General features: G+C 39.0%; 2 protein-coding genes across 2 annotated transcripts in view; both read right to left on the minus strand.

Annotated features, from left to right (window-relative positions):
• LOC107636845 lies at window positions 655–1,950 on the minus strand. The gene is made up of 2 exons (XM_016340319.1): window positions 1,179–1,950; window positions 655–1,094 (listed from the first exon to the last, which is right to left on the minus strand). The coding sequence occupies exons 1-2, from the start codon at window positions 1,948–1,950 to the stop codon at window positions 655–657; spliced, it is 1,212 nt and encodes a 403-aa protein (XP_016195805.1).
• Window positions 7,030–11,580, minus strand: part of LOC107636844 (pentatricopeptide repeat-containing protein At5g61370, mitochondrial-like) — a 5,437-nt gene continuing 886 nt past the window's right edge. The window contains exons 2-3 of the mRNA XM_021122540.1: window positions 11,013–11,579; window positions 7,030–7,839 (exon numbers count right to left, since the gene is read on the minus strand). Coding sequence (XP_020978199.1) covers window positions 7,045–7,839; window positions 11,013–11,579 — 1,362 coding nt within the window. The 3' untranslated portion in view covers window positions 7,030–7,044. The remainder of the gene's footprint in view (window positions 7,840–11,012; window position 11,580) is intronic.

The following is an 11,580-nucleotide window of genomic DNA, read 5'->3' on the forward strand; positions in this document are numbered from 1 at the left end:
CTGGTTCGAATTTTTTTTTTTTTTTTGAAAGGCTTGCCTACGCATAGATGAGGCTTGCGTACGCAATGTTGATGGTTGGGGACTTACCTTCGCATACCTATACCATGGGTGTGCGTCTCTCACTGCCTATTCGCAATGCGTACGTGTCTTGGACAATTTAGGTGAATATGCATACGCATCAAGTGGGGTTGCGTACGCATACAAGGTTCGGATTCAGGGGAATTTGCGTACGCATAGGTCTCGTACGTATGGGGTACTCTCTGTCTAGAGGCTATGCACACGCATTGGGCATTTTTTGGGACAATGCATATGCATGTAGGGTGTATGCGTACACATGCAAGGCTGGAAGCAGAAATTTTTGCTCCTCTCTCCAAGATGCCTCCCTATACATAACAACCTCAAATTCCACATTTTAAGGCTCTAAACACACAGAACAAGGTTCCCAAAGCAATCATTTACATAACCAAAAGGAATGAAAAGATCTAAAACCAACAAAAACCAAGCAAATACCTAAAACTACTAGAATCAACAAATTCAAGCAATTATTACATGAAAAGCAAGGGAGAATTGGAGGATCATACCATGGTGGGGTGTCTTCCATCTAACACTTTGGTTTAACGTCCTTAAGTTAGACGTTCATGAGCTCAAACTTCTTTACCTTCTTAGGACATCCTCAAGGACATCCACCTTACTCTTCTTGTTACCCTTGGCAAGAGCACCCTTCAAGGAGTAATGCTTCCACTTGTCAATCGGATCATTATATCTAGCATTGTTTTCTTGATGACTTAGAGGTTGGGGAGCATCTTCATCTTCCTTGCCAACTCCCTGGCCACTCTTACCTTTACTGACATTCATCTCATCATCACTTCTAAAGTGGACTTCAATTATTTCATCTTCAATGATGTCACAACTGAAAATGGAGTGCACATCTGGCGGTTTCCCCATGGTTTTGTCCAATTTGAACATCACCACCTTTCCTTTGACTTCAAATGAATATTCACCAGAATAAGCATCCAGCTTAAAGCAGGACGTCTTCAAGAATGGTCTCCCAAGCAAGATGGAGGATGGTATGTCCGAATCAATGGAAGGTGTCTCTAGAATATGGAAATCCACTAGAAAGACTAGGTCCTAAATTCTCACCAACATATTCCCAGCAATACCCTTAACTGAAGTTATACTTGTGTCGGCTAGCACGAATCTAGCTCCCGATCGCTTCAAAGATGCAAGGTTCAATTTCTCATAAACCGAGAATGGCATGATATTCACACAAGACCCTAGATCACACATACAATCCGCAAGTTGTATCTCACCAATCATACACGATACCAAGCAAGGTCTAGGGTCACTATATTTCTCAGGAAGATCCCCTATCACTGGAGAAACAGAATTATCTAATGAATTCACCCCTAAACCACCGATCTTCTCCTTGTGGATGCACACCTCCTTAAGAAATTTAGCATATTTTGGAACTTGACGTATGGCGTCAAAGAGTGGGATGGTTACCTCAACATTCTTGAACAGTTGCACCATGTTAGGGTCAAGCTCCTCATGCTTCTTGGCCTTCTTGGCTATCGTCGGGAAGGGTATGGGAGTTTGTTCCTCTAAAATGTTCTTCCGCTTTGGTTCCTTGGCCTTCAGTTGTTCATCCTCTTCCCTTGCTATTCCCTTCTTTTCATCCTCATTTAATTCCACCGTTTCCTCAACTTTCACATTGGGAACATCCTCTACCAAAATAATAGGCTCAAGCTCAACCTCCTCAAGTGTTGTACCGCTTCTCAAAGTAATTGCATTGACGCTACCCCTTAAGTTTGGAATGGGTTGAGAAGGAAGGCTAGAAGAGCTACAGGCTTGGGTGGTTTTGTTGGTAGGAGGGGGTAAAGATAGTCTAGAGAGCATTTCAGCTATAGAGGTCAATTGGTTCCTAGTGTTCTCTTCATTCTTCTCTATCATAGCCCGAAGCCTCTCTTGCTCTTGGTAGATTGAATAAAAAGCATCATCGTTTTGGGTTGTGGAAGAAGAAGAAGGTTGATTGGTTTGGTTTTGTTGCCTTTGATGAGGTGGTTGGTATCTTTGGTTGTTTGGTTGGCTTTATTGGGAGTGTTGGTATGATTGATTGTGGTTTTGGTTGTGGTGATTTTGGTTGCCTTGATAAGAGTTGTTGTGGTATTGGGAAGAAGGTTGGTAATTGTTATGGTGTTGAGAAGAGGAGTTGTTTTGGTTCCACTTTTGGTTTTGGCTATTAACATGGGAGTAATCGCCTTGACCTTGAGATTGATAAAGTGGACGGTTGTTGTAGTGGTTGGCTACCGCAAAGGTGTAGTCCCCTTGGACTTGAGGATATTGATCGGTTAGTGTGAGGTGCAAGAGCACACACCTCACACCCTTAGAGGTCCTTCAAGTTGGAGAATTTGAGGAGGGGCTTGAATGGCTTGAATAGATTGGGAGGCCTTTTGCCCTTGATGAATCTCCTTGAGGATAGTAGTCATCTCCCCAGGCACTTTAGTCAAAGCCAAGTCAGAAGGAGATGCTTCCACCACACTTTTAGGAGGATTATTCCTCACTCTCACATGTTGGGTAGCTTCGGCAACATCATTGATCAAATTCCATGCCTCCTCTGCCGTCTTGTTCTTAGAAAGAGAACCACCACTTGACGCATTAAGCAATCTCTTATCCAGTGCACAGAGACCTCCAGTGAAATAACTAATGAGCAAATGAGTATCCAATCCATGATGTAGACAAGACTCTAACAACCTTTTGAATCTAGTCTAGTACTCATACAATGTTTCTTAGTCTCTTTGCATAATACCCGAGATCTCCTTCCGGATATAATCAGTCTTCTCCGGAGGGAAGAACTTATCCAAGAACTCCCTTCTTAGTAAGTCCCTGATAAACCACTATTTTATGGTTTATCTTGTGCTAAATTGAGTAGTTTTTAACAGTTCTTCGCACACTTATCCATACAAATTGCATGGTTTTACAAATCCTTCCTAATTTTGTTCCATGATTGGAAACTTGCTTCCTAAGCATTTAAATTGTCAATTTTTAATTCTCCTTTATACCATTCGATGCCGTGATCTGTGTGTTAAGTGTTTTCAGGCTTTATAGGGCAGGAATGGCTTAGAGGATGGAAAGGAAGCATGCAAAAGTGGAAGGAATACGAGAAACAAAGGAGCTGACCAGCGAGGATCAACGTGCACGCATGGCTTACGTATGCGCGTGACTTGGAGCATTTCACAGTGATGCGTACGCGTGACTGACGCGTACGCGTGACAAGCACAGAAGACCAGCGACGCGTACGCGTGACCGACGTGTACGCGTGACAGAGTGACGTGCTGCATTAATCAGAACTCGCATGGGGAGATTTTGGGCTGGTTTTGGACCCAATTTTTGGCCCAGAAACATAGACTAGAGCAGGGGGCAAGCAGACTCAAGGGACATTCACATTCACTTTAGTTTAATTTTTAGTTTTGAATTCTAGAGAGGAAAACAATACTTCTTCTAGGGTTCTTCGCATTCTTAGATTTTTAGTTTTTATGCTTTCGGATTGGATTTTGAGAGAGTCACTACCTTCGATTGAAGTCTCCATCACTATAGTTTGCTTTCCTATTACCTTTCTCTTTTATTTTCCATTTAGTTTGCTCGTGTCATATATGGATATCATTGATTTTGGGATTTATTAATGCAAAGAGCTATTTTTACATTTAATTTCATTATTTGTTTGATAATCTCCAATTAATTTATTAGCTCCAAATTTGCTTTTATTAAATTAATTTTAATTACCATGTCTCCTCTCTACTCCCTTTACATGTTTGCGAAAATAGCATTCATATCAATGGAGTAGACTCCCAACTTGACTTTGGAGTTGATTAATAGGAGACCCTTGAGTTGGAATACTCAAGTATTAATCTGTAATTGGAAGTTGCTGGCTAACTCACTTTTCACTAACTCTAATCCTTCCCTAGAAAGGGATTAGGACTTGTGAGTCAGAGTTGGTATTAGTTACTTGACTTTTCTTTATTAGTTAGAGGATAACTGAGTAGAAGCAACAACCTTTTGCTATTATACTTGGAAAAATCAACAAGGATAGAAATTTCAATTAATTTTCTCCTAATCAAGGCTTTTTATTTCGAATATATAAAACCTCTTGTTAATTTTTATTGCTTTAATTGATAGTCGTTTATTTTTCTATTTTCCAATTCTAAAATTTCTCAGAAAATTACTGATCAACAATTTACACTACTGTGTCAACTCTTTGGGAAACGACCTGAAAATTCTACTCCCAGTTTTATTCTTAAATTGTGACATCTTCTAAATTGACAGTGGGAATTCGTCGGTTAAGACTGTACTTACAATGCAACTTTTATTAATATTTCTTAACCGACATTTTTCCGCCCGTCAGTCCCAATCAGTCACCACTTTATCAGGCTGGGAGTAGAACCACTCCTTTGCTTGCCCCTCAAGAGAGAAGGGAAAAGCAAAAACCATAATCGCAATCTCATCGGCACCATGCCTACGAGTCGTAGAGCAAGCTACTTGAAAGTCTCTCAAATGCCTAATAGGGTCTTGACCCAGTAGACCATGGTACTTGGACAACAAGTTAATCAAGCTATTCTTCAACTCAAAATTAGGGTCAAGATTCGGATACCGAGTTTGCAACGGTTGAAGAATGAGGTCCGGCTCCCCTTGCTCATGCAAAGTAATTCTACGAGGCTCCGCCATGTGATTTTCACCTATAGTATGCAAGGATACGTCAGTAGTACCAACAGAGGAGTAAGAAGTTCCCTCGTTGAAAGTGGATTCTAGATCAATCTCGGATCGATCTAGTGTCTCAGAAGGTTCTTCAAGAGAGGCCGATGCACTAGCCGTGTAATCCAACTGCCGCCTAGCTTACCAAATATGAAATAAGGTTCTTTCAATTTCGGGATCAATTTCGGCTATGTTAGGATCCGGTTGAGACCAAGTCATTTAACTTAGCAACCATAGCTCATGCATTAAAGTAAATCTAAACTAAAAACAACCTAATGAAAGCAAGTAAACTATTCACAATATTCACATATTCACATAACCAATGTTGAGGCACACATTGCAACCATTCCCTGGCAATGGCGCCAAAAACTTGATAGAAGGAGAATCGTCGGCTAGAAATCTCTCGAAATAGTTTCGTTGCTAGTATAGTCCCAACCGACGAATAACTCTCTCAATCAAAGTTTAGATTTGGTTGTCACAAGTTCAACCCAATAAAAATAACTGAGAGTATTGCTCCCGGATCGTCCTCAAGAGAATGGGCAAATGTGTGAGCCAAAATTGGTTAGAATTCCAGGGTTGAGAATCATTGATAAGAATTTAAACTAAGAAACTTAACATGCAAGAAACTAACTAACAATAAGCTTAAGCTAAACAAAATAGCAATATCCAAATGAATACTAATCAATAGGGCAATGTAAGAATCTACTTCTATTCTATAACTAACTAAACAACTAAGCTAATTAAGATAAGTAGTTAACACTTGAGATTTGGGTTTTTCTAATATGAATGATAAAGGACTCTTGGCTAAGGCTTGAGAATTGAGGTCTTTATCCTTGTCTAATAACCTTATATTGACAATTGTGAGGGACCAACCTCATCAAGTCTACTTCTATACTTGAAGTAAGTCAAATAGGTTTAATCAACATCACCCATAAGTCCCAATCTAGCTACCAATTGTCTTAGTAGTAGATTGGTGTCAATGGAAATCAAATTGATTAACAAGGGACCCAAAATTATCAATTCAATTAGACCCAATGACTCAAGGTCACTCAATTTTCTTCACTTAAGCCAAGAGTATGAGAAATTTCATCAAACACTTGGTGTGCAAAGCTTAAAACCATAACTAATTTGCAAATTAAACTCAAACTACCACTACCCACTAACAATTATCGATAGCAAAAAACTAAATCAACACCAAAAGCATAGAAAACATCAATTCATTAACAACAATTCAAAAATAACAAAGTCCAAAGTTGGGAAGTAAAAGAAAAACTAGAAGGAGAACATGAAAGTAACTATGAAATTAAGTAAAGCTAGAAGAAAGAAAACTAAAATTGAGATTAATAAGCAAATTTCAGAAGCTTCAATCCAGAAATCTCAACAATTGATGAACAAAACATGTGAAAACCTAGAGAGAAGTGAGGGTTTCTCTCTCTAGAAAAAAACAAGAACAAAAACTAGCTTAAAAAACTCCTTAATTCCCTAATGAGTGTTGTGTGTTATATCTTGGTTGACCCCCCATCCATTTTCCTTTAGTTGGCATCAATTTGGGCTTGAAAAGAGGTCCAAAAAACCCTCAGAAATTGCTGGGCATGTGTTCTCATTAATGAGTCACGTTTTGCTCAATATGCGTACGCATGCAAGGTGTATGCGTACGCATACACAACTAAACTTCAGGAAGCGTACGCATGTAAATCCTATGCGTACGCATGTATGGTTGAACTTCAATATGCGTATGCATGCAATGTCTATGCATACGCATATATGCACGAGCTCCAAGCTTCCAATTTTCTTTATGATTCCTTATTCTAGCATGCTTCCTCTTCACTTTCCATACCATTTTTTTACCTATATGACCTGAAATACTTGAACGCACATATCAAGGCACCAATGGAATGAAATAGTAAAATAAAACTAACCTATTTAAGCTTTAAAAAGCATGCTTTTATCATTTAAGCTCAACTACAAAGGGATCACAAAAACATGACAATTTTAAGCAATAAGTGTGTGAATAGTTGAAAAAACCACCTTAAATTAGCCTAAGATAAACCACAAAAATGATATTTATCACCAAGGTAATTCATGTCAGGAAATAAAATTACATAATTTCATAGAATCTGGTATAAAAAATGCAGAATATGCCCAAGGCTAGAGATAGCATACAATTAACAATTTAATTAGAACAACATGCAGGAGTAGAATGCTAATCCAAGATAAGCAAGCCTTTATACTATGGAAGAGAGGGAACAAAGAACAACTACATAGATAATCAAGCCATTAAGGGTGCTGTAGATGTATTTATTTATTTCTTCTATTTTTCTTCTTCATTGAAGCAGATTTTGTTCTCATCACCTTCATTTTACTTGAAAGATTTTTCACTTTATTTGGAGGCTTAGTTATTATGCTGTCCTCAAGGCTGATTTTTTCTGGCCTTTTAGGTTTGAAAACTTGTGTTATTGAAGGATCCAAAACATCTCTTGAGCACTGAAGAGAGATCCCCATGCTTGTGGCTTCATCCCATAGCTCTCTTCCCTTCTCAAAATCCCCTCCTCTATAAAGCTTTGGAATGAGCACATCATACACTGGTATGTAACCACCCAGTGAACTTCTCTTTATTTTCTCAAAAAGTTCAAGAGCACAATTCACCCTTTCAACCCGACAAAGAATACCAATCAAACTGTAGTAGAACTTATGGTTTGGTATCAAACCATTTTCGATCATTTGATCCACTATATCTTTTCCTTTGCCGAATCTGTCAGTCAGAAACAACACCTTTGCTACAAGATAATAGCTTACCCAATCTGGAGCACAACCAGAATGTTTCATTTTTTTTAGTATTTGACAAGATTCTTTAACCCTTCTGGTCTTTCCTAAACATGAGAGCAAGATGTTGTAACTGATCGAGGTTGGGAAAACCTTGTAAGACTTCATCTCCATCATCACATTGAAGGCTTCAGTCACAAGCCCTGAAAGATTACGTCTAAGATTCAGCTCACAAAGGCACCTGAGGAATGTGTTGTAACAAATTAAATCTGGGGCAACCCCATTTGATTTCATCTCTTGAATAATCCTCCTAGCTTCTTTCACATTCCTCTGTACAGACCACCCATAAAGGATACTTCTCTAAATGCAAAGCATTGTGCCTGCAATCTTGTCTTTGTGATTCTAAACTACCCCTTTAGCCTTCTTAGGATGCCCTCTAGAACAGAGAGCATTAATGATTGCAGTAACTGTGAATTCATCTATATAGCACTTGTACTTGTCCAAATTCTTAAAAATACCCGACGCCTCATCTTCTTTCCCCAATTTGACCAAAGTCTCGGCTACAAGACCAAAAGTCTCAACATCCATAACTCGACCCTCCTTCTTCAGGTCTCCGATCAAGATATCCATAGCTGTGTAGTCTTTCTTTTCTGTGAAAACTCGAAAAGCGTAGTTATAATCTTTATCTTCTAACTTACAACTCAAATTCTTACTAGACCATAAGAAGAACCTGAGCAATCTCCTAGTATGTGCCTCATGCTTACAAGAATCAATAGCCTGAGTTACAAGAGATGAAGTCAAAGAATTTCTATACTTATTCAGACTAAAGTCCAATTCATCTAACCCACCAACAGTGCTTATAACAACACTGCACAGCTCTTGCAACTGGAGAGGTAACGGTGTTGATATTGGGGGCAATGTGGAATAAAGTGAGATCAAAACTCTCATAATTTGACCCAAAGGGCGTTTGCAAGCAGAGTTGAGCAAGACATTCATGCCGAATTTGATTTAAGCAATTCTTCAAACGCATTATGAGCATCAGTTGTAACTCGAAATCTTCATATCAAGCACAAGAGCAGGTTAGCGGGAATTTTGTCCTTGGAGTTCATGAAATCCTATGATACCACTCCAGCTGGGACTCGTGGTCGGCAGGTTGTGGTTAACGTGAAGTAAGGATGGTTGGGTGGAGCGGAGATGCTTTACCTCACACGCTTGTCCTCGTGTCGCCACTCGATCTGGCCAATGAGAGGGTTGAGGCATAGTTATTAGAATCGAACCGGTAATCGACCAGGTAATACAATTGGGTCATTGATTTAACCGGTTGACCCGATTACAATTAAATATAAATATAAATTTTCAAAAAATAAGCTTAAAATTAAAAATTCAAAAGCATGTCTTTACAAATACATTAATAACAATCAAGTATCAAAATTCTAGGGAAAAAACACAAAAAAATAAATCAATAAGTTAATGATAAACAAACTAATTAAAAACTAAATTCAATTAATTATACCAAATCAATACTGCTTATGTAAGAATCAAATCCATCAATACTAAGAATCAAATCTATTCTTCCAGCAACAAATTCAGCTCACCAATGATTTTCAACATCAAATTCGACTAAGATAATTTTCAACAACAAAAGCTTCAACTCCAAAGATGATTTACAATAACAAAAAAATTTGGCTAATCGATTATTTCAACGTGACAGCAACAAATTCAACTTTAGTGCTGATAATCAGCAACAAACTCAACTCAGTGATGATTTTCATCAACAAAAAATTAACTCAGTGATATTTTCAGCAACAAATTCAACTTGCAGCAACAAATTCAACAAATCTTAGTTTAGTCACGATTTACGGTAACATTTAGATCAGCAACAAGGAAAATTAATTGATTAGCATTTCAGCAACATGGAAAAATACATGGAGAAGGGAAATCTGGAAAAGAGAGAACATGGCAAGCGATGATGTAGGAACTCACCAACGGTCCACAGTCCACGGTGACTCGGAGAGGGCAAGGATCCGAAACCAGAAAACGACGAGCGACGACAACCCCACAGAAGGCGACGAAAAAAGTGACAACCCCACTAGTTGCTTCTACTACCGACAACGAGGATACCATGGAAGGCCGCAAGATGTTGAGACGATGGCGACGAGACTAACGAACGACGAGATGCCAGCAGTGTGGCTGAGATGAGACATGAATAAGACTGAGAGCCAGAACCGAGCAGAGACAACAAGAGGCGCTGCAGTAAAAGCAAGAACAACCACGAATGACGAGCAGCAAAAAACACAGCTCGAGCACTCACTGGCGAAGGGAGGCGCCGCGAGACGCGAGCAGCTGAGCACAAACGGTGGAGAGGTGAGACGCGAGCAGATGTCGCGGAGGATTTGGCGAGAGCGCGGCGAACGTTCAGTGGTGACAGTGAACCGAGGTGAGTTGAGAGTGGGAGAGAGAGAGAGAGAGAGAGAAAGAGAGAGAGAGAGAGGGAGAGAGGTGGGCAGCTTCAGAAGTAGGGTTTATTTTTATTAATATTAAAGACATCAAACGACCTCGTTTGGGGGCACAGATTTTAGAGGAAAAAAAATTTCTTAACCAGACTGGGTTTCTCAAACCCTCCGGTTTGGTTTTCTTAAAACCCAGCCGGGTCAAACTGGTTCCAACAGTTTTTTTTTTGTCCAGTCATTGCACTGTTCGGACCAGCCTAAAGGTTGGATTGTCGGCCTTTTGATCCGACTATTTGAGTCGGTCTAGTTTTTTGAACTTTGGATCGAAGGCCACCGAGTCCAAATGGGATGGAGTAACTCGGAAACAGAACAAAAGTCACGAGCCAATAATCAAAATTTAGGGTCAACTTCATAAACAAATAAACAAATATTTAAAGTTATCCACATGCAACAAATGAGAATTGATTATATTTATTTTTTGATACTATATACACAACTAGACAACGTCATCACAAAATAAAAAAAGTTAAAGGAAAGTCTAGGGGACCTGTATTTTTATTAAAATCTGGCCAACACTTAACCAGCAAAAGAAAAGTGAGTAATTCCACACCATTGGATGAAATCTCAGACCATTAAAAAATCTAATGATGGCTAATTGATGGCTCAAATCACAAAACTTGTTGGCCCCCTAACACTCCTCAAAAGTTAATCCTAGTTATATCTTAATGAAAACTCTAATAAAGATTAAATACTTTTTTCGTCCTTAACATCTTAGGTCAAAATTAAAATCGTTTTCAACCTTTTTATTAATTTCATCCTCAATATTATAAAACGTTATAAAATCATCATTTCCTAACTCTTGGACTAAAATACCCTTCATCATCATCCTTCCCTTCTCCTTCTTTACTCCACAGTTCACCTCACCCCCACCACCTCCATCACATCCACAACCACCTACATTACCACAGCTCCATCCATTACTGTTGTTGGTTCATTGGTATATATATATATATATAGAGAGAGAGAGAGAATAATCCTCCTAGCTTCTTTCACATTCTTCTGCACAGACCACCCATAAAGGATACTTCTGTATATGCAAAGCATTGTGCCTGCAATCTTGTCTTTGTGATGCCAAACTACCCCTTCAGCCCTCTTAGGATGCCCTCTAGAACAGAGAGCATTAATGATTGCAGTAACTGTGAATTCATCTATAGAGCACTTGTACTTGTCCAAATTCTTAAAAATACCCAATGCCTCATCTTCTTTCCCCAATTTGACCAAAGTCTCGGCTACAAAACCAAAAGTCTCGGCATCCATAACTCGACCCTCCTTCTTCAGGTCTCCAATCAAGATATCCATCGCTGTGTAGTCTTTCTTTTCTGTGAAAACTCGAAGAGCGTAGTTATAATCTTTATCTTCTAACTTACAACTCAAATTCTTACTAGACCATAAGAAGAACCTGAGCAATCTCCTAGTATGTGCCTCATGCTTACAAGAATCAATAGCCTGAGTTACAAGAGATGAAGTCAAAGAATCTCTATACTTATTCAGACTAAACTCCAATTCATCTAACCCACCAACAGTGCTTGTAACAACACTGCACAGCTCTTGCAACTGGAGA

Source organism: Arachis ipaensis, chromosome B04 (assembly GCF_000816755.2).
Source record: "Arachis ipaensis cultivar K30076 chromosome B04, Araip1.1, whole genome shotgun sequence".
NCBI lineage: Eukaryota > Viridiplantae > Streptophyta > Magnoliopsida > Fabales > Fabaceae > Arachis > Arachis ipaensis.

Coding starts and splice junctions, on each gene's coding strand:
- LOC107636845 (XM_016340319.1), bottom strand. CDS start 1,950: ATGATAGAGAAGAATGAAGAGAACACTAGGAACCAATTGACCTCTATA. Junction 1,095..1,178: donor ATTCGTGCTAGCCGACACAA/GTATAACTTCAG, acceptor TCCATATTCTAG/AGACACCTTCCATTGATTCG.